A 23032-nucleotide genomic window follows, 5' to 3' on the forward strand; every position below is an offset into this window, starting at 1 on the left:
TAATTTCACACATCCACCCCATTTGACCTAATAATCCCACTCCTAGACTTTTACCCATGTAAAATAAAAAATATATTCACATAGCAATGTGTACAGGAATGTTCATAGAAGCTTTGTTTAGAACTTTCAAAAAAATGAAAACAATTCAACTGTCCTCCAGTTGGGGTATGAATAAGCAAACTGAGAAATAGAAACGTATCAATATTGATGTATTCATCAATGTGGGATGAATCCCAAATGCATTGTGCTCAGAAGTAAAAAATGAATAAACTAACAAACAAGTCAAAAGACTTTATAATGTGGTATTCTATCGAAATATTATTCTTTAAAGCTAATACTATAGGGATAGAAAACAGATTTCTGGTTGCCAAGGTTTGGACTAGAGGGATAAGTTGGCTACAGAGGCACAAGAAGGAATGCTGGGGAGAGGTATTTTGTGTTAATGGTTATAAAATTAAGTGCCTTTTTCAAAACAAATAACTTTACCCTAAAACAAGTTTTACTACTTATAAATTATATTTTAATAAGAAGATGAAAAATGGAGATCTGAACGATGAATCAAAGTACGATTTTTCCAGTTGGCCATAGTAATCACAGAAAAAGACATTAAAACAGTACCCTATGTGCTTTACTGTAGTTCTAGTTGATAAGCTACTGTGAGAGTAAAACAAATCCTATCTAGTAATTTATATTACATGATAAATTGAGCAGTGTTAGCTCTGAACATATAAAACATGTTTTCTTGCCTCTTGTTTTGTGATGCCTAAATCTAACATAGTGACAGGAAATAGTTTTTTACTGTTTTTTTTTTTTGACAAGTGCTGAAATCTGGGAACTATAATTTTAATACATGCATTATTCATAAGAGGACAAAATTTTATTTGATTTAAATTATCCAGTTAAATGGCAGCTTGACCTTGGGATAACAGAGAAAACAGACAACAGAGCAAATATGATAATATCACTTATCTTGCTTATATATGATTATTTAATGATAGGCAACTGTCAGACATGGATGGTTTAGCTGCTCATGTCCTTGGAAGCAGGGAGACCTACCACATGATCTTTTGGGGTATCACCCAACTCTTGCAGTTACCTTTTTTTATTCTTCCTTGTTTATAATGGCTTTGCCACATTATTATATTTCAAGGAACAAAGATGTTATAAATCAAATCACCATTATAGTCTACCTTATGAAAGTCAGTTTCATCATAGAACATATATCTAACCTTTGGATTAATGGGTGAGTTGGACTTTCCAAGATTTTATTATACATAACCCTTTACAACAAATTCAATACTGCATTTTAATTATTTCTCAATAATGTACATCTCACATGTATCATGACATTTTGAAAATTATTTTAGCCAGCCTCAGCAACTTAGCAAGGTCCTATGAAACTTAGTGAGACCCTGTCTCAAAATCAAAATTAAAAAGAGCTGGGGAGGGGCAGCAGTTGTGACTCAGTGGTAGAGCACTTGCCTAGTATACATGAGGCACTGGGTTCTATTCTCAGCACCGTATATAAATAGATGAATAAAATAGAAAAAAGAGATGTCTATCAACATATAAAAAAACATAAAAGGGGAAACTGGGGACATAGCTCAGTGGTAGAGCACACCTGGATTCAATTCTCAGTACCATAAAAAATAAAAATTATATTTTAGTTAAACTCATTGCCCACACATCTTAAGGGTATGTATGTACTATGTTTTTGTACAAAATAAAAAAAAACTGTGCATGAATGATCACAGTCACTTAATAAATGCATACAGCAATTTACAAAAAGTGCATAAAAATTAAATGGTTCTATTTAATATTATTTTGCTATCAAAGCCATTTGTTAGGTGATTTAACTAGACAAATGAGATACTATATTATGTGGCATATGTTGCAAAAGTGATTTACAAAAAGAGCAGCAAGATACAATTTGCTGCTGAGGTGAAGACCTTTATCTTGTGCTTTTTCATAGTGTGAATTATGAAATTGCTGTGTTTTATATTTTCAACATATTTGAAATCTTTTAGAAATGCCAGTATTAGCTTTTATATATTTTAGTTTCCTTGCAATCTTATCTAACATTCCATTATCAATATTTAGTGTTGCTTAATTATTCCAGATACAAAAAAAACTCCTCTCAAGAGTTAATTTAATATGTAGCAAGTGTTTCTTAAATATACAAATGGCAACATTGTTTTCAAACAGGATAATTACAACCATGTACAGTATGTTTCTTCATTAGTAGTAATTAAATAATTTACTAAATTGTGCAATAATTCATAATGACACATGCTAACCCTGCTAGTGATACAAAGAATTTCTTGCACAAATGCCTAGATGTTCTTAGAGTGGTAATTTTTTATTTCTGGAGAAGTTATCTTGCTATTTAAAAAATACTGGTTAATGCTGAATTCAAAGAAAAATTATAAAAATTTTTGAAAGTCATAGCATAATGTTGGAATGTGTACCCCAGAACCAGTTTACCTAGGATTTTTTATGATTCCACCAGTTGCCAGTCTTGTGATCTTAGACAAGTCATTTAATTTCTCTGTGCCTGCCTTGCCTCATCTATAAATTTAGAGTAATAAAAGTATAGAATTTTGTTGGATGAATGAAATCTTTAAAAGAACATGAAATAAATGCATACCACAAGGAAGTCCCAAGAGATGGTTAACCAGTAGGAGAGGGAGTAGCAGCAGTATTGAATAATGATTGGAAAGCTATTTTGATTTCAGAAAATTACCTTTGGGGACATAAGGTTTAACTAGATACTACAAATCAAATGTGAATGTGGGAGCTTCAGAAAAGAATGCCTAATTTACCTTCATCCCACAAAATGTAGGAATAGTTTTTCATTCAAAAGAGTGATGATTATTTTTTAATGTGAATCTAACATATTTAGAGGACTTTAACATTTTTATTAAAAAGAAAATACATAGTCAAGTCTGTTCTTGTTTCAGTGCTCAAAAAACACTCGTACCATGCAGGACTGTGGCATAAATAATAGATGGACTTCTGAGAGAAGAGAAACGACTTCTGATCAGACACTGTCAGCCCAGATGAATCCCATCCTATAAGCTGCAGCTTGAATGTGAGCATCAAAACCACTATTGACATGTGGCACAACTGTCTGAAATGTCAATAGTTATAAAATGAGTATTTCATAATGCAGAATAATTGATTACTCTGCTTGACTGAACAGGAACATATTTTCTCTGTGAAAGCAAAATAATGCCAGCGTTTGCTCCTGGAATGCTTCTAGCTGCGAGACTTGGATTTCCCAACGAAGCCCACATTACTCTGCAGTCTTGATCATGCATGACAAAAATAGGGAAAACCATCTGTAACTGCTTATCTTTTCTCCATTATTTGAAAATATATTTTAAGATAGTTCTTTAAAAAATAAAATATGGCCTATATACGAAGCATCTGTATTAATAGAACTGTCTCAGATAATTTTCAGAACAGAAATGGATGAGATACAAAATCAAATAACATTCAATTTATCTTGCTCATCCTAAAATGCTCTGCTTAGCTTTTCGCTCTGATGAAATAACACCCATTTCCAGTTTTATTCTTCCTCAGTGTGCTGTGATGTGGAACTCTTTTGCTCTATGTGTTTTATTAAGTGTAATTTAACTTTATGACTATCAAACCAACTATTAATCCTTACAATAGACTATGCAATAGGCAAGCTGCAAAGAGATTTATTTTCTCAAGCACAAATTCCCCTTTTTTGCTCTCAGGTTTTTTTTTTTTTTCAAAAGTCATTCTCTGAATGTGTATAGTTTGAAGATCTCTGTACTGGGTGCTATGAGGGAAGGCAGGAGAAATGGCTACAATCTGCATTTGGGACGTTCTCCCCTCTTGGTCTCTATGCATTTTATGCTACTGTGAACCTCCTCACTACTAGTTTTCCTTAAATGAAAAATGACATTTTTTGTCTCTTTGTTTTATCTATGTTCTGTGCTTCTTCCAAAAAACCCTTCACTCCTGTTTGTACCCTGATTTGGCCTTTAAGGTCTAGACCAGGTGCTACCTCCTCCATGAAATCCTTCTTATAAAGCTTAAGATTAACCCTGCACAGAGTAACCTTGCTTATTCTTGGCTTATATAGCACTTTATTTCAGGAACACTTAGAATATGTGTCTCACATTCTGTCTTACATTATAAGCATTACATTCATTTTCCTGCTAGATAGTGAGCTCTTTGAAGGACAGACATCTTGATATTTTTCTTCCTTCTCTTTGTCCTAGAACAGTATCATGCACACAGAAGATGTTTAGTTGTTGCTTATTAGAAGAGAGCTTGCTCTCTTATAGGAAGAGAGGTTCTTTTTAAGAACCTGCCATGTCACAAGTCCTCTTGGGCCTAGAGGAACCTTAATCCTTATTCCTTTTTGGATCTCCAATACTTAGCAGGTGTTTTATAAATATTTGTTTTATATATATACACACACACTATAGTTTGAAAATTGTAGAAAGCCTAGCAAAATTGCACATTTATAGTCATTTCAACAAATCTTTATTAAGGGTCAGTATTTCATGCCAGGTACAGGTTTTGTGTGAATAACAATGCCTAGATCCAGGTGGGTTGGGGGTGGTAGAAGCAGTTCCCTTGTAAGTTTTACTAAGAAAAATCACTCTGCCCTTTCTATGTATTGTCTAATTTAATCCACCTAGTGGCCCTCCAACACTCTCCTCTCCTTATTTCACCTGTGATGAAACAAAGGTTTGCTCAAGATCTCTCAGCTAGTGAGTGGGATGAAGGCTGGTCTTGAGCCCAACTTTGTCCAACCGTAGCTCATTCTGCCATAGCATAAAGTTCAATGAAATAAAGAAGACTCCTTAGAGAAGTGAATAGAGATGGCACAGCAGAGAAAAAGGAATGACAGTGTTCCTGAAAGCAGATGTGGGATGTCTGGGCACAAGAGCACCTTGAGGCCTATTCTCTCGACCTCATTCTACAGGCAAGGAAGGGGCCTGCTGTTCCCAGATGTAATAACTGCTCAAGGAAAAATAGAAAGCTAGTGACAAGAGTGAAGCAAGATTCAGGATTCCAGGTTCTGAGTTCATACATATTTCCTGTATTCCCTTAATTATATATACTATATAATATATATACAAAAATGAGCCAAGCCCCAAGCCAACTGCAGGGTACCACCCGGAGGAGGCACCACACCACATATTTCTCTGTAATGATCCCAAGCATGGTGAAGGCAGAAGGCAGGGGCTAACACTGCCCCAGCACTGCTTGTTTTATTTTAAGCAGAATGATGTGCACCTGATTATTTTTCTGGCCATTCCTTAGATTTCTTTGATGTCTGAAACACCATATCCACTGCCATCTCTCGAATAGCCCATGGGAACTTGACAGAATGGAGGGTGCTCTTGCCTCTGGTCTTTTTGCTTGCTGCTTTGGCAGGCGTGTGTCTAGTGAGGCACCTGCTGCCTACCTGTTCTGTAGAGTTGCTTAGTTCTGTAGGCCTTGTGAACTCTACCCTTTTTCCTCATTGAGATGGTTACAAAACATACGCCAGTTCTCTGGATTTCCTAATAGGTGAATGAAATACTTGCTTTCAGACATCTCAGAATCCCTGCATCACAGTCTCTCTCCTGCCAAATCTTTCACCTCCAACATTCCATTACATTAATCGCCACACTAATTATTTGCAGCCATCTATCAATTGAATGGCAAATTGCTGTGCAAACATCTGTCCAATGGGCAACCCAACACTCTGCCTTCTTTAGGAGTGTTCACTGACTCTGGGAAATGACTTCTGTAGGGATTTTAGAGCAAAGGTCATCTGGGTAGTGAGCTTCTCAAGATGAGAACTATGGTCTAGTTCTTGCTTGACTCTCCAGCACAGTGGAGGCACATAATAAGCACTCAATAATTGTGGTTGTGGATTGCTTATGAGAAATATGTGCATGTGAATAGGTATGTATAAAATCAAAGATGTCTTTGGCTACCAAAATAGTTTATTTCACCATATTTCGTGGACTATGCATATGTATACATGCATGCAAATTTAAATCTACATCTATGTCTAGTTTAAAAATCATGAAAAAGGTTGGGGTTTCAGCTCAGTGGTAGCAAGCTTACCTAGCATGTTTGAGGCACTGAGTTTGATCCTCAGCACCCCATAAAAAATTAAACAAGGGCTGGAAGTGTGGCTCAAGTGGTAGCGCAGTCGCCTGGCATGCGTGGGGCACTGGGTTTGATCCTCTGCACCACATAAAAAATTTTTAAAAAAGAATAAAGATGTTGTGTCCACCAAATACTAAAAAATAAATATTAAAAAATTCTCTCTAAAAAGATTAAACAAAATCAAGATATTGTGTCTATTAAAATTTTTTTAATTATGAAAAAGACAATATTTATAGGATTATCCCCTGCCCCTTAACACTCCTAAATAAGGAGTTTCCCTCTCTTACTGGACACTGGCTGCTTCTGGACTCAAAATTAAGCAAAGCTCTGATCAACGTAGTTAAGTTTGTGCCTTCTGTGTAATCTCCTGAGTAATTTTTCTAGAACTCTTGGATCTGGCCCCATTTGGTCTATAAGAAACCTCATCCCCTGGCTCTATTTTGGATAGAATGGTCCAACTCCTAAAGATCACAATGCAGGATGGCCAACAATTCAGCTGAATCAAGCTGCCTAGGACCACATTAACCTTCCACTGATCCCTTTCTTGTTCAGTTAGAAAGAAATTAATTGAATTAGCAAGCTGCCACACACTGGAGAGAGAGACACAGGGCCTGGGCAAGACAGAACCAAAATGCTTTCTTTCACATGCATTTAAAACTTTAAAATCATTTTCATCCTAGGAGACTTGGGATAAAGACTATTTTCCCCAATAGCACACTGTATGTATAATTCACGGTGGTATACTATGAGATCAGATCCTTTGTAGTGAAAAACCAAATACATTACCATAAAGTCAAGTATCATTTCTTCTGAAAGTGGGAAGATTAGTACCAATTTACTAATGATATTACAGTCTAGACACCTGCAAAAGGGCACCAGGCTTTCCCCCACCCAACCCCATAGGCATTTTGGAACAATCTGGCATCAGAAGTATCTCCCTACTTCCTTGCCAAGTACCAGATCCACTATGAAATCCAGCACACAGGGACACCATGTGGGGCTCTGGGGGACTCAGGAAAATTACCTGTCTTTATAAGTAACTTGTGTGCCTTCTTTTCTGGAGAAAAAGCCAACAGAAAAATGTAAGTTGGGAATTAATATATAACACACTCCTATTCGTGGTAAAGAACTCCCATCCCGTTTAGTTATCTTCACATAGCAATATTATTATTTTTTTCTTTTTCAGTACACTTGGTAAAAAGAAAAAGATGGAAAAAATATATTGTTTAGCATTGTTTTCCCCCATTGTAGTACTCTGATCCTTTACTAAAATCCATCATTATTCCTACACACTTGTCTTATTTTAATATTATATCATATTTCTATATTATTGTATTTTAATATACAGTGGGTACAGATTTACTGAAATGTATCATTTGTGGCTCTAATTTAGTATTATTGGAAGTAGATATGGATTTTTTCATTCCTAGCTGATTTGTTTGGTTGGAAACAATAATTTCAAAGAAAATTTATATTTCAAGTGTTTTTTTAAAAAAACAGTCTCTCATCTTTACTTTAAAAGTTTTGTGAGAGCATATGTTAATTTAAGAAGTAATATACCCTGGGTTAAAAGCTGAAGACATTTAATAGAGGCATGAATTACAAATAGCATCTAGCCACACAGGAAGGTTAGGACTTAATATCTGAAATTCTGTTGCTCATTAGTTGTAGGATGCGAATGAAATACGTTTCTAAAAGGGCAAGGTCAGTATTACATTATCCTGGAAATGTCTTTGTTGAATAAATGTGTGAATATTTCAAGTAAGTATTATGAGATTATATTACTATTGAGGACATTTCTATAGGAAAAATAATTCTACTACTTGTAATTGCAGGAGCATATGTCACGTTACATGTCACTCCCCATTACCGATTTCATTTGAAATGGTCTGGAAATAAATACCGATTACTAGTGATGTAAGACTATTTACCTTGGAGTCAGATGTCTGACAGCCAGGCTAGAGCTAATGGATTTGGTTATTTTCAAAGCATTATTTTCTAAAGCTGGATACTGTTTTAAAGAGACATTGTAAATTCTCAGAGTTGTACATCCAAATTCATTTACATCAAGTATGGAAGAATATAACTAGGAAAATGCATTCTCTGATTTTTTTTTTATCCTTTAACAATATAAGAAAAAGGAAATTGGGTCCAGGACCTACCAACAGGATAGTTTGGTCTTATCCTTCCTTCTTCTAATTGTTAGCACAAAGGAAATCAAGAACCAAATTTGATTGATGGTGTCCATGTAACAGAGGCGTTGCCTCACTGGGAGAAATAGTTGCATCATGGGAACATGGTGTGATTCAATTTCATAATTGTAAACATTACAGTGGGTATGGTTAATTCATTTGAAACTCTTGTCCACTTTGCTATGGCTGGACAGCTGAATTAACATGGGTAGGTCTTGGCTTCACACTTTCATAATTTCTTATTTTGGTGGTTTTATTTGGAAAGTATTCTAAAGGGAAAAAAACTATACTGGGATGGATTTATCTGAGATCAAACTTTTTTTTATAAAGCCACAGTTGGATTGAAAGACAATGGACTTTTCTGGCTTTCTAAATTAGAGCACTGTGTATATGCTTGGAAAACTTAATTTTGCCCTGAAAGGGGGTCGAGGGTGGGGAGTGTGTGAATTTTTGTTTTCTACAGTGCTGATTATCTGCATGTGTTTTAAATTATGGCCCAACTCAAGCAAGGGCTATTCAGTTGTATGGGGAAAAAAATGACCATCTAATATTTATAAAAAGAAATAGCCATTTAATATTTTAAGTTGTAAGAGGACAAACCAGCAGAAAAGAAAGAATTGAAATTTCTCGAAGGAAGGAACAGCAGTAGGTACCGTTGAGAATGTTTTTCTGTTATGTTCAATACTATAGATACAATGACCAAAGTTTTAAATAATGCAGATTCTAGGTTCAGTAGCATCTGAAACTCATCGTAAGGAAATTCATCTGTATAATAATTATGTCATAATTTACGTTTCCATGAGGCTAGTAAAAAGGATTAAGCTTCAAAATTTGGAAAAAATTAAGTCTTACAAGTTAAAATTCGCAAAGTTGGCCTTTAGAGACTCCCCCCCCCCCCGTCCAAAATACAATGTCTCATCTTTAGGGTATGAAAACTAGAGCCTTTTCTACTTGTAGACGGGTTCTCTGGAGAGTGCGCTGGATATGACAAGTCTGAGAATTTAGTGGCTCAAATCAACCGGCAACTGGAGCTCATTTAGGTCACTCACATACAATTTTCTGCTCTTCGTCCAGGTATTGGTGGTCCTGAAAGCGGGACGGAGGGTGGGGAAAAACCAGGACCTCAGATGTTGGTATGAAGAGGTTTACCAAGAGTTGGATGGGTGGAGTTCCCCCCGTCCAGGCAAGGTTTCTTCTGAAAGACTTACGAGGAGCTCACTGCTCTCTCCTTTCCTCGAACCGGTCCCCAGTGGCTTCGTTCTCCACCTGCGTAGTGGAGGCTGTACCTTTCCAACAGAGCTGGGGCACTTTGGGAAAATAAGAGGAAAAGCAGCCCCCTAGACTCTCTTTTTCTCCCCAAGGCTGGACTATTTGTCAGGGGCTACGGCTCGGGAAAGGAAGAGAGTGGCGTCGGGTTGTGAGTCTCTTGCCACACGGAGTTGGGAGAGAAAGTAGCGAGACGCGCGCGTTCCTCTGGGCGCTGAGCGCCGAAAGCTCCCGGGCGGCCACAGGTGACCAAGCATACGAAGATTAGGCTGGGGGTTTGAGCACCCGAGGGCCGCGCAGAGCCGGGGTGGGCCCGCCAAGCCGCTGCAGCTCACCTGCCCGCGGGGGCGGGGCGGGGCGCGGCGCTGGGGCGCGCCAGCCTCCCTCCTCCCGCCTCCCGCCCCGAGAGGAAGCGGAGGGGCGCGGTGTAAACAGAGCGGCGGCCGTGATGTCAGCCGGTCACATGGAGCCTCTTATGGCTCGGGATGGCTCTCGGCGGGCGGGCAGCTGCGGCAGCTGCTGCTGTGGCTCGGGCGGCTGCGGCGCGGCGGCGGCAGAGGGGGCTCCGGGGTCGGACAATCCGCTCTCCCTGCGCTCTCCGCACCGCGGCTTAAATGATGTATTTTGTGATCGCAGCGATGAAAGGTGAGCCCGGGCGCCCCGCCGGGGCCGGGTGGGCTGGCTGCTCGGGGGGCGGGGAGGAGGGCGCGCAGGGGGAGGGGTGGGCGCGCCTGCCCGAGCGCACGTACTGCCCGGGGCTGGGCGAGGGAGCCCCGCCAGGGCCTTCTGGGCCAACGCAGCGGCGCCACCTGAGCCTGGCCCCGGGATCGGCCTGCCTCCTGTTAGGGGCAAAGGCGCACGGGCTGGACTCCCCCCCACCTCCCCCTTTTCCGTGCTTGTCTGCTTCTGTCAGTCGCCTGGGTCCGCCTGGCACCCGGCGGGGCTCCCAAAAGAAAGTTTGCCGGGAGTGTCGCGCTTCGCAGAGGGAGGAAAGGGTCTAGGCAGCTGGGGGCAAACGCGGCCGATTCCCAGAGCCCGCACCCCGGACAGCTCCGGCCTACGTTGGAGAGGCGAGGCGCCGTGGCCAGGCCCGGCAGAGTGTGCGAATGGTTCGTGGTGTCACCCCGGGGACTGGTTAGCGCCCCAGGCCTTGGGCCCTTTTTGTCCAGCGGCTCTGAGCGCCCGAGCTGCCGCCCGCCGGGGAAGTGCGGCGGGTCGGTGTTGCGTCCCGCCGCGGCCACTTCCGAAAGCGCGCGGCCCAAGCGAGACCCGCGCCTTGAGCTTGCCAAGACGCTCTCGTCGGCCGCAGCTCACCCCCACTTGATACTTACGTTTGTAAATGGATGTGGGAAGGCAACTTATCAGCCCACAAGATTCGCGGGCAGTAACGGAGGTTAGACCGTGGTGAGGGCCGACATGCGCGGGTTAGTGGAGGCCAATCCTGCGCACCCGGCCTTACGCCCTGACCAGGACTCCTTAGCCGGGCTAGTAGCCCGATGGCAGGGAGAAATGATTAGTGGGAAGACTGATTAAGGTGCTTTCAGGTGAGGAGGAAAGGAGCCATGGCAAGCAAGTCAGGGAAGTTTCTGATAGGAAAGACAAAGTTTGGAGGTGTGCAGGAAGTCGTCCAGTGCTACCCTGAGAAACCGAGACACCCTCTTAGACTGTTGCAAACAGCCCCGGAAAAACTCAGCCGGCTCCTGCGTCTGCTGGTTCCGGGCAGTGGATAATCTGCCTGAGCAGCTTCGCAGGCCCAGCCGCTGGGCTTGGGGATTTAAGCCCCATCTGTTGGCGGTAGACAGGGCTCCCGAACACCCAGCAATGGTGCAGACCCAGTCTGTCTTGTGGGTTCTGCCCAGCTGTGCGGGCGCCCTAGGCGCGTTAAATGTTTGCTACGTTGGGATTTTGTAGCAATCCAGGATGCAGGACACCAGTTTGGCATCTAAACTGGGTTTACTTTCGGATCACCGAGCTTTGCCTTTCTTCACTAGAGATTGGGTGGCATCTCTTTTATTAATTATTAACAGGTCGAAACGTAGTGGGTGCTAAGATGAGCTGCTTGAGATGAAATCTTTCTCTACGATGTGCCCTAAAGCAAATTTTCTTTCTATTCCCCTGAGGCTTGCGGGGAATGGGATTTAATCATGCTCAGAATATGCAACTGATATAGTAAAAGAGAGGAAACCTTCCTGTGATACACGCTCTTAAGCATGTAAAAATCATTTGGGAAGAAAAATATGTTAAAGAGTTCTTAGCGAGTTCTTATGTAAAAAGAAATCTATTGTTTCTGTCCCCCACCCCACCCCCACCCCGCAAAAAAAAAAAACTTTCAAGATGTTCCTGCATTTCATTAATCCTGTAAGTTTAAAATTACTCAAATAGCCTTTTTGAAGACATTTTCTCCTATTTTCCTTTAAATTATATAAGAGCTTTTGCTAATTGTGGCATATCAATGCCATTCCTCATGCATTTTATTTAGTGGAGTTTGTGTTGAATTCAAAAAACAGAGGCTGAGACATTTTAAATTGATTTTTACCACCAATGAACAGTAACCACCAAACAATAAGGAAAGTATGTTCTCATAATTTAATGTTGATGTTACATAGAACACAGGCTTTTGACATAGTTCTAGTATAAAGTGAAGTTCTACTACAAACTATCCCTTACTAGTAGAATCACAAGAATCTCACACATTCCCCCTCCCCAAAAGCTCTTGTTCACACTTTTGTCTTGGAGTGACCTCTGGCTGCCATAAAATAATAAATTCATAGCATTGTGCTTTGAGAAAAGTAGCTCCAAAGTACTGGCAATGAAATTTTTCTATAAGCTCAGCTGCCAGAGACAGAGCATGCAGTATCTGGACAATTAGAATATTTCATTCCCAATATCATGACATCCTGTGTTTTAATGGAATTATCTTGCTTTGGTGCAAATTTTAACTGAAGGAAAATAGTCTGTGGGAAAATGAGGGATGCCGTAAATGTTTCCATATCAGATTTAAAGGAAAAAAACCTGGCCCAGAATCATATTAAATACTTCCCTTCTGCCTCTGTTTTAATAGTTAAATTGGTTCCATATGTAAGAGTTTGTATAATTAGATTTTTCATGCAAAACAGAAACACTTTCTTTACAATATAGCTTTTGGATATGAGGTTGCATGTGGACAAGGGAGGAGAGAACAAGCAACCATAAAAGAGAAACATTCTCTTTGTTGGCTGATTTACTGATGTTTTTAAATCAGGCCTTTTGAACTCACCAAAGAAGAAAATCCTTCCTCTGCGTTAGTTGTCAAATAAGTTTAGGCTTAAAGTGGTTTCATGCTTAGAAGTAATAAATCTTCATTTGAGCAACTCTCATCTCATCCTTCAGTTTTGTTTTTGTTTAATTAACAACAAAATTCCACTACCATTTGGATTGCATCCTGGGCAAACGGAAAGAGGCAGTGATAACATTTATAATCAGGGGAGCACTTGTTCTGCTCATCATAAAAGTGCATTGGCCAAATGTCACCCAGCGGCCGAGAGCTGAAAAGAAATGCGGAGCTCCATCTGTCTCAGTGGAGTGTGTGTCCCTTTGCTTCATATGAGCGCTCAGCCTGTGTTCATGTAAATGGAGTTATAAAAGTGAAGGGAGGCCAAAGGGGAATTTCTGTCTCATAATAGGTTCTTCTTTCAGCCTGATTCATATACAAATGCAAGGCACCTTACCACTTTAAAAAAATACTCTACATTTTGGTGGTTAGTTTTATGTCTAATTTTAATACATATGATTTTATGGTTTTGAAGAATCTCCCTTTCTTTTTACTGTGCGAAATTTGGATTCAATCCCTAGTCTCATTTTAAGCACCCTTTCTGTGGTATCCTTTCGTTGAGATTTATGTCCCATTTATGGAACCTATGATGGGTGGAATTGGCAGAGGATGATGATGGCTGGATCTGAAAAAGATAAAACCCAAATGGCCACCAGTACTGAGCTAAGTGCTTATTTGACGAGAAGGGGTCAGTTCTATTAAAGATGAAAAAGTATGAATGCATTTGTGCATGGGTAGAGGGGAAGCCTGGGTACTCCATGAAGCAGAGAATATTTTTAAAGTACCATATTCATAGACAGCCCCTTGGCTTTGTGTACTTAGTAACCACATCACTTGAAATGCAAAGCAACATCATGCTCAAGTAAATCACTTTGCCGTCAATTTGAATTGAGAACCATATAATTTCTTAATGCTGTCCAGGTATATAATAATTTATAAATAAAAATAATTCTTTTGAAAGTAAATATATACTATGTGATTCAAGTCTTGATTTTTAATACCTACTAGATATAGTTTTCTAAACTGCTTTTTCTCCCATCTTTCTCTCCCATTCAAGTGAATCACAGTAAAAATGGGTGAGATCAGCAAATAGATAATTGCAAAGCACCTACAATAGCACCCAGCCAACTCTGTAATTTGCTCTGGGGAATCTAAGAAGATAATATTTACAAATAGCATTTACTAGAAGAAAAAGTTAATGGATGGATGGATGTTTGGAAAATCTGCGAAAGTAGACCTGGAGTTCAGTTTTCTTCAAATGCTTTTAAATAATTTTAACAATCAGTAAAACCCTGTGTATGGAACAAATCTTCTAAAACTACTTTGTAATAGAAATACATTCATGCATTTAAAATATTCACAGCTTGTTAGTTGAAATCAAGGCTAATTTATATAATTCATATTTGGTAATTTAAAAAATTAGACACATGGATTCAGCAGCTACGCCAATTTTGTTTCTCTACTTAAAAAAATTTTTTTGAGACATCTATCAGTGCTTAATCAGGTCTGAATTAACATTAGATAGTACATATGTTGACCCTTTGAAGAGTGATTTACATCTTTGTCCCCAATCTAGTCACTCCACTGAGAACACCTTCTTTCTACCCTGGCCTTTCCACTTATGGACTGAGAGATTCATTGCCAGAGGTTTTTGTATGTCAGTATCATGTGTGATGAGATAGAAAAGTGCTTTTTCTGTAAATTGTCAAAGTGGCAGGTCCAGAGATGAGATGTGAATAATAGCATATATTAACCAATGGGCAATAAGCAAGAAAGTACGGATATCTTTTGTTTCTAGATTTTCTTTTTTAAGTAAAACCTGTTAGCCCTCATCATCTTAATAGGAGATAATAAAACTTGAGAATCTTTGCTCCTGTGGCTATAAAAAGCAATGTTAAGTTTATTCCCAAGGTTTGCCAGTGATTTCATTTTCTGCTTTTGATTTTCTTGCCTCTGAAGTTTACTAGGCATTTCACAAATAGGGGATGATGTTAATCTGTATTTAGTTTGGGCTTTATGATTTACACACTTGTATCTCATTTAGTCCTCCCTGGGAAGTCACTAGTAAGTTCATGTTTTTGAGCTGAAGAAACTGAGGCTCATATGGGTTATATATGATAGCCACTGTCTTCCATTTGATGCCTGCCTGGTAAAGCAAGGACCAGAACCCTCATTTCCACTATCTTCATGCCTCCCCCAGAGGAAGCTGTGAAAATGTCCTGGATATAACTTTGTATCTAGTTAGTGGAAATTATAACTCTGGCATTTATATGGGAAAAAATAGATTCAATTATGTAATACTTTGCTGAGCCTAATATCTTTAAATTACTCTTTAATAAAATCAATTTGGTACAAATGGGGTTATTCTTATTTGCTTATCATTAGGTCTCTTCATCCATGATTTTTACTAAGTCTGATTGTTATAAGAGGATCCGGCTGTAATGTAAGCTTTACTTTCCTGAAGAATATAGAATATCTCGAAGTACAGTTAACCTGTGTAACCCATTACTATAATGATGCAATTGAACTAAAGATTTATCTATATGTTCCATTTATCTTTAGGCAAAGAAAATACAAATACATCTTCTAATTGTAATATGCCTTTATATAGTAGAAAATTCATGTGTCCATGACAGCCAAGGGGTATGATTATAGACATACTCTTGAGAAATTTGTTGTCTTTTAGAAAATTACCTGAAGTGTAAAAGTTTCCAAGTGGATCTGCAAAAGCTCATTTCCCACTTGATAGGCATTTACCTTTCTGAGTGCTGGATTGAAGCATATTCATCTGAAAACAAATAAGCATTATTTCATAGAGACTCAGGGATAGAAGAAACCTTAAAAGTCACCGAGATAAGTATCCCATTGGCATTTGAGCCTTCTCCACAACATTCCTGCAAAATGATTGGTTATGCTTGAACACCTCCGAAGATGGGGAACTCACTCTCTTTAGAGGTAGCTTATTCCATGCTGAATTAGAAAAGTCTTCTTATATCAAACCTAAATCTCTCCTTTGTTCTTTTAATCCCTTTATTCTGATCCTTTCTTTGGGGGCCTAACATTTAATCCATCTTTCAAATAAAAGACTATTTGAGCACTCACATACATATACACACAACCCTCTAACCCCTAATACCTGTTGTCCTTGGCCAGTTTTTCATAAAGTTCATGGTTTAGCCTTCCCACAATCTTGATCAGTTTCTTCCTCAAACACACTTCAGTTTTTCTAGAACCATTTGAAATTTTGAGGTCAAAAATGGAACCCAACTACCAGATTTAGTGTGATTCACGTGGAACTTAACTCACTACATAATAAAGAGAAAGGAATGGCTTTTAAAAAAACTTTTTATTTTAAATATTTTAAGGTACATAGACTGCATTTTTAACCCCTCTCATGACCTACCTGCCTTTGTGTTAGCATTGTAATTTGTGAAAGTGGAATTTTGAACTGTGTAGGAGTACTTCTATATCAAATGATGTTGACTGTTAAATATCAAGGGATCAAGGGAATCAAAAATATTGCAAAAATAATTATAGGAACATTAGAAGCATTTATGAGATTTTTTTTTTTTTTTTGTAGCAAGGTAGTGTTACAGCCTAGATAAGGCTGCCCTCTAGTGGTTACTTGCTTACTGAACGCTAAAAACCATGAAGGTGCCAGTGAATTTCCCATCAGGCTAGTGGAGAAGGTCAAAGGTTGAAATTATTTTCTCAGTTACTTCAGGGCATTCTTCATCACATTCAAAAGCATAATTTGTTGTTTTACACAGTTATGAGAAATGTTAGCATGAGACATAATTAATTTTTAATGTTTGGAAAGAAGTAAGGAAAGTTTTTTAAAAACTTAAGCTAGGTTAAAACTAATTTATGAATTGTATTAAATTTAAGTGAGTTTGTTTTGTGAGTAAACAACTGTCATGACCTGTGTAGTAATCCTTGTACTGTTTTGAAAGTTGCAACCTAATTCTCTTCCCCTACACTTGATTTAAAAAAAAAAAAGGTCATAAATAATTTCATCAGAGAAATCCAGCATTTTGCCTTTTTAAATCTAGGACTTTTGTTTGTTTAAAAAGGTAAACAATTGGACATAAGTAAACTACTATATCTTTTGGGGCAATGAAACAGTTTTAAATACAGATGCAAAAACAACCCCTTAGTTTCTGAAGACTTAGATCATTCAATATATACAGTTTGCCTATGAAATCAAATAGAGTATGTGCCATGTAGGCCTTTTGAGTATAATAGGTTTTATGCTTTTAAATGCTGTAGAAACATAAAATTCATTGGCATAATTTTAGGATAAATAGAAATGAGTTGTGAGTCTGGATTTCAGTGCTGTGTCAAATGTTAAACAATCATGAAACAGTTTGATTACTATGTAGGAGTCAGAGGAATAAATGTTGCTTTTCCTATTTCCTTAAATCTCATTTATCTCTGGTGCTGCACAGAGGGGTAAGAATGCAGGTTTGCATAATTTTGCATTGTTCACAATGTCAAATCCTCCCATCTAAGCTAGATTAACCAAGGTCATGGCAATGAACAGTGATTACCAGGCTGTTGAAGGATGACATGTTCACTGACTGCTACTAGAAAGATGAAGATGAATCTTTTCAAGAAAAACAAGAGAGGGGGGAAAAAGCAAGGAAACCCTGCTATTTTGCCTTTTCATCATAGAAATGAAGTAGTGGTTCAGAAGTGAAGACTTGTGGTTTAGTTTAGATCAGTTATTGAAGCAAACTGTTTTTCAAACTGCGCCACCCAAAAGTGTGATTCTTGTACCACATGAGAAGTATTCTTTTTCACAGAATGTTGTTTTCATTTTTTAGTTGTTGGGTTTTTCCTCCTTTTTATTTATCTTACTTCAGATATTCAGAACACTGGATAAACATATATAAACTTGTCTCTGCAAATACTTATGGGCCTTTCTATGCTGGGTAATTCTGGTGTCACCTGTGTACTTTTAAAATAGAGCTGAGACACCTTCCTCCTGATCAAACGTCTTCAACCATGAATCAGCATTTTTAAAAATGCACTGAGAAATTGGCAGCCACACTTAACCGGAGAAGCCTGCATTATGACCATTGGGCTTATGGATTTGCAGTTCCTATGAGCTACATGCCACTTAAAACAATGGAGATTTTGCAACATGCAAAATAATCCAATGAAATTGTATTATAATTTAATAAGGTCAACCTTATACTTGCATGTGAATGTGGTTTCTTCCAGATAAGCCATGAATTTGCTCTAAATGCCTGCCTAAAATGGTGGTTTTTGAAATTGTGGCATATAACCCACAACCCCAGAGAATATGTTAAGAAGACAGAGATTCCTACAGGCAGGGTGGTGCATGCCTATAATCTTATTTAGGAGGCTGAGGCGGGAGGATTGCAAATTCAAGGCCAGCCTTAGTGGCTTAGCAAGACCCTGTCTCAAAATTTAAAAAAAAAAAAAAAAATTAAGGCTAGGGATGTAACTATGGGTCCAATCCCTGCCCCTCCCTCCACACACACACACACACACACACACACACACACACACACACACACACAGTCCTGGGTCCCACTTGTAAGGAGTCTGTTTCTGTCAGAGTGGGGCAAAGAAGGCACAGATTTAAACAGGTTCCCAGGTGTCTGATGCAGATGATCCTTATGCCTCACTTTGTGAAATCCTCTCCTAAGCTGTCCAAATTGGGATGGGCAAGAGAGTTCTCTGGTCTTTCAGTGGTTCCCAGATATCTCTTATTCTCCAGTGTAGATAGGGAAGCCTTCAACCTACACAGGTGCTGCTCTGGGTGGTCTAGGGCAGAGCAAGGATTCTGCATTTACAAAAGCTCCTCTTTTGATTGTGAGGAAACCACTTCTCTAGTCTAACCATCTTTCCTTAAGAAGGAAGAAACTGAAGCTCAGAAAGGTAAATGGTTTTCGGGGAAACACACACCTCTCTTTGGTCTGCTGAAATCTCTTTTCAGAGTGGAAGAGATGTTCGATATGAGCAATTTCTGCCATTATTTGGATATTATTCACACTTGAAATATTTTTCTGATTACTTTTCCCTTCCTATTAGAGCTTAGGAGGAAGTAAACTGTTACCCCAAACCTCTTACCCCAAATGGCCCAAACAGGGAGGATCCTAAAGCTGTTTGGGTGCTGTTAAGTCCCTGTGATTTCTTGCAGGCCCCCTATTTCTCCCAGGATAAAGCCTTATCCAGCAGCTCTGGCCTCCATGTGACATAAACACAATGAATTCTAGCCCTCACTGCCTCCAGGGCTGGGTCTTGCCAATATTGTGACCACTAAATGGGGGCAGGCTGCAGATTCTACCACAAGAGTCAAGGCCAACTCCAGAGGAAACAGTGAAGTCTTTGCTATGTTGCTTTTTTAAGCAACAAAGTACAGGTTTCAGTGCCCTCCAAGCTCCTCGGTGCTTCCTATCAACAAGATGACCTTTCTCAGGCATGAATGCCTGGCACATATCCGCTTGTTTCCAGGCTCTGGAGATGGGGGCTTCCAAACAAAGACATGACTGCCTTCATGCAGCTTGGATTCTAGAGTAGTAAATCAGATAGAAGAACTGCTCTGGGTGGTGTGGAAGACCACCTGCTACCCTCAACCCTGCATGCCAGCCCCTCCTGGCAGTGTTCTATGAGGACAGCAGTAGTCATGGCAGACATAGTCTCTGGCCTCCTGAATGTGCATTGTAGTGGAGGTAGACAGTATTTAAGGAAATATAAATGAACAAGATAAATACAGTGAGAAAAGTGAAGTCAAGATAAAAACAGTGTTGATGGATTAGAAATCATATGGCTTCATGGATGAACATCAGAGAAATGAATCACAGATTTTTTTTCCAGCCAACGGTGAACACCCTGTAGTAGATCTAGAAGGGAGCTTAGAGGTCATCTGCTCTCTTAGGTCCCAACCTTGTCAGTAGAGAGAGCTTTAAAAGAAATACAGAAGCCCAGACTCTGTTAGTGGATATTTTGACATATTGGTCCACAGTGGGGCTCAAGTATTGGTAATGTCTAAAGCTACACAGATGATTCTGGTTGAGAAACCTCTCAGGTCCAACACCCTTATTTTGTACATGAGTCACCTGATCCCTGGTGTAGCAAAACAGTGTCTAGTAGTGGAAACCTCCTTGTGTGGGATGGGAGAAGATGAAGACATGGGTTCTCATCTTGCTCTGCTGCTCAATAATTGTTGTGTTGCCTCAGTGGCTTAGTTTCCCCCTTTGTAAAACTGGAGCATTAACATGATAGCCATGGAGATCTTTTCCAGCTCCACCATTCTATTAAAATCATGGCAAGAAAATGGACGAGTTTCTTGTATGAGATGTACAAGAAGCAAACAAATGCCTCCTGGCTTCCTTACTCCCTGTCTCAACCCATAATTGCTATAGGTGCTTTAATCAGCTAATCAGTTCCTTTTGCAAGTGAAAATTTAAGGTAGAAAGAGGTAATTACTGTATGCCAACTATTTAAATAAATTTTAAAAACATGAAAGTTTTCATAAATATTAATAATAAATATGCCCAAACTTAGTTCTGGTAAATTACAGTCATAGTTTATTTATCAAATTCTAGCCTAAAGCTTTTTCCATTTTTGATGGTTGAGTTAAAACCAAGCGGGTGGGGAGTAGCTTAAAAATGGAAAGCCTGTAATAGCCTTAACCACTGCACAACACAGTTAATTTTATTCTTTACCAAATATTAAAGGTCCAAAACCTAAAGAAATTGTCTCCTAATGTATAGTTTATAGCTTATTAGCAAATAGGAACAGTGTATCCCTTGTGTTGCAAGCTTATCAAAAGGAAAGAATAGAAGTAAGCTCTAGCATTTTACTTCCTCACTTGAGACCTTGTATCTCTTAAAACTTGAGTTTCATTAAAACATTTATTCAAAAAGATAGCCGTTCATTATAAACCAGCATGGTGTGGTGTAAGCACCTTAAATTTATTTCCTTTTTGTGTGGAATTTCCCAGTGGGATTTAATGATATTAAGCAGTTCCAGAAATGATAAAATAATTTGGAAAGAAATCTGATGGGAGCTGGCAAATGAAATTAGAGCCGTATCTTTTCCAACAGAGATCTTTAAAGATTAACATATTGCCTATTTTCCTGTATGTATTTAAGAAATTGTATACATTGTACACACATCCAAACAGATTGCTTTAGACAAAGATTATAAAAAATGTCAGCCTCTAACTTAGGTTGCATCCATGATAGCAAGCAACTTTTGAAAGTGATACTGTTTAACAAAACAATTGGTCTGGTAGAAATCTATTTCAAAAGCAATGTTTCTGACCCAAGCAAAATCATGTAACAGAAGTGTTTTGTTTCCAACACTGCAGAGAAACAAAGTTGTTTAAGATGAGTTAAGATGTCTCAAAGTTTTGGCAGCCTTTCTAAGTCCCCTGCTGCTCTTGCATTCTGAATCCCTTTTGAAGTGGCTTGGAAGTTTCTATGTGATTTCAATGGCTGCTTAGGAGAAATATTGGCTAAACTACTCATTTTGACTGTTAAGATGGCTCGAGTGTTTTCAGAATGTTTTCATTTGCTAGAAATATGTTTTGCACTCAGGCTTCTCTTGTTGAAGAAGGTTGGTTACCAGCCATCTGATGATGCCTCAGGGTGTTTACAGAAAATGTGGGTGCTGTAGTTATATTTGAGCACAGCCCTTCCCCACCAAAGATAGTGTGGTAATCAGCAGGAATGTGAAAACATGTATTTAAGGATTGATGCTTGTAAAAGTGATGCTGTAAAGAAACATGGTTGTTCAGATGTAAGAAGTGACTGACAGCTCTCCTTGTAGGCATGCTAGTAACAATAAAGTCTCCAAGTTCAACATCAAAGCGATCACAGCTTACTCCACCAGTGACTTGCACTTCAAAGGGGGAGCACAAGACAAAGGAAGTGCACTGAGGTATGTTTCTGCCTCATAGCCAGATCCTCAGGGGGAGCTCCCAGAGCTCTTTTCATGAATGCAAAGTGATTTTTGCAGATCAGTGTCTTCATTTCATAAATGACCAGGAATATAAAAGAGGGCAAATGAACACTATAATTGCTCCCCATCACTTTAAGTTTAGTTAGGAAAGATTGGTCTCTCTGGCTTCCTTCAGTAGTGAATTCTGTACCAGCCTGGGCAGTTCTGATCTCATCTAATATAGAACATGGAATTATTCATGAAATAAAAGTGTATGAATTGGGTGTGTTTCACATTGTTTCTTGGGAATTATGCTTGACATTTATCAATTTGTGGAGTTGTGCCTGGTTTGTTGTTGTTATTTCCTCTTTTGCTTGCTTGCTTTTTAATTTTTTCAAATTAATTTTGTGGGTAGATTTTTGCTGAATCAGGTATGTATTACCTAACAGGTGTGTGTGATAATGAGTTTTAGACTTGTTAAACCCGCTTTTAATTAATCACCAAATCTGTACCTTGGTTCTTTAACTCAAATCATGTGTACTCCAAAATGCCCAAAGTAAAATAAGAGTCTAGAATTGACCTACTCCTTGGTATTAAATTGAAAATAAAACTTGCCATGCACATATTATGGGTGGGTTTTTTTTATGCTTGCCTTTGAAATTTGAGGTTCTTTTATATTTCATCTTCAGTAATTTACTCATTTTTAAATGCTATTGAAAAAATAGTAGTTCTCTGCATAGTCATTAATAAATACAAAGCAGCTTTCTCAAGGCTCTGGGGAGACCTAATAAACACAACTGTGTTACTAATTGATGCTATATGAGCTGACAAAAGTAGTGCATCGGTAAACAGAGTTAGAAAGCAAGAAGTTAAAGAACTATAGGGGATTATGTAGACATCAAGGGTTGGAAATTATAATAAGGCCTCTTTAGGGGAGCATTAATTTGCATGTGGCTGAATTAGGACACCCAATTATTTCTGAGGACACTGCTAAGAACTCATTCAAAATACCCCCAAAGTGAAAGGTTTGGGAGGGTGGAGAGTTAGATGGAATAAAGGGTGGCCAAGCACATCATATTTCCTGAAACTCAAGAGAGTTTGTTAATTTTCTCAATAGCATGTTAGAAGAGCTTTCTTTGTTAGGGAGGAAATGCCTATGACATCAAGAGTAACTTTTGTTTGTTTGTTTGTTCTA

General features: G+C 38.8%; 1 protein-coding gene and 1 long non-coding RNA gene across 3 annotated transcripts in view; one reads left to right on the forward strand and one right to left on the reverse strand.

Annotated features, from left to right (window-relative positions):
• Nucleotides 1-23032, forward strand: part of Rora (RAR related orphan receptor A) — a 671520-nt gene that overhangs the window by 566519 nt on the left and 81969 nt on the right. The window contains exon 1 of one of the 2 annotated variants that reach the window (XM_078049530.1): nucleotides 10059-10253. The exons of the other annotated variant lie outside the window; for it this stretch is intronic. Within the exon in view, the coding sequence (XP_077905656.1) occupies nucleotides 10223-10253 (31 nt within the window). The 5' untranslated portion in view covers nucleotides 10059-10222. Of the gene's footprint in view, nucleotides 1-10058; nucleotides 10254-23032 lie in introns of those variants that run through there. 2 annotated transcript variants of the gene reach the window in all.
• Nucleotides 8893-11542, reverse strand: LOC144377727 (uncharacterized). Its single transcript, XR_013438757.1, has 2 exons — nucleotides 9551-11542; nucleotides 8893-9428 (listed from the first exon to the last, which is right to left on the reverse strand). It is a non-coding gene; the product is annotated as an uncharacterized LOC144377727 (long non-coding RNA).

Source organism: Ictidomys tridecemlineatus, chromosome 5, assembly GCF_052094955.1.
Source record: "Ictidomys tridecemlineatus isolate mIctTri1 chromosome 5, mIctTri1.hap1, whole genome shotgun sequence".
Taxonomy (NCBI): Eukaryota; Metazoa; Chordata; class Mammalia; order Rodentia; family Sciuridae; genus Ictidomys; species Ictidomys tridecemlineatus.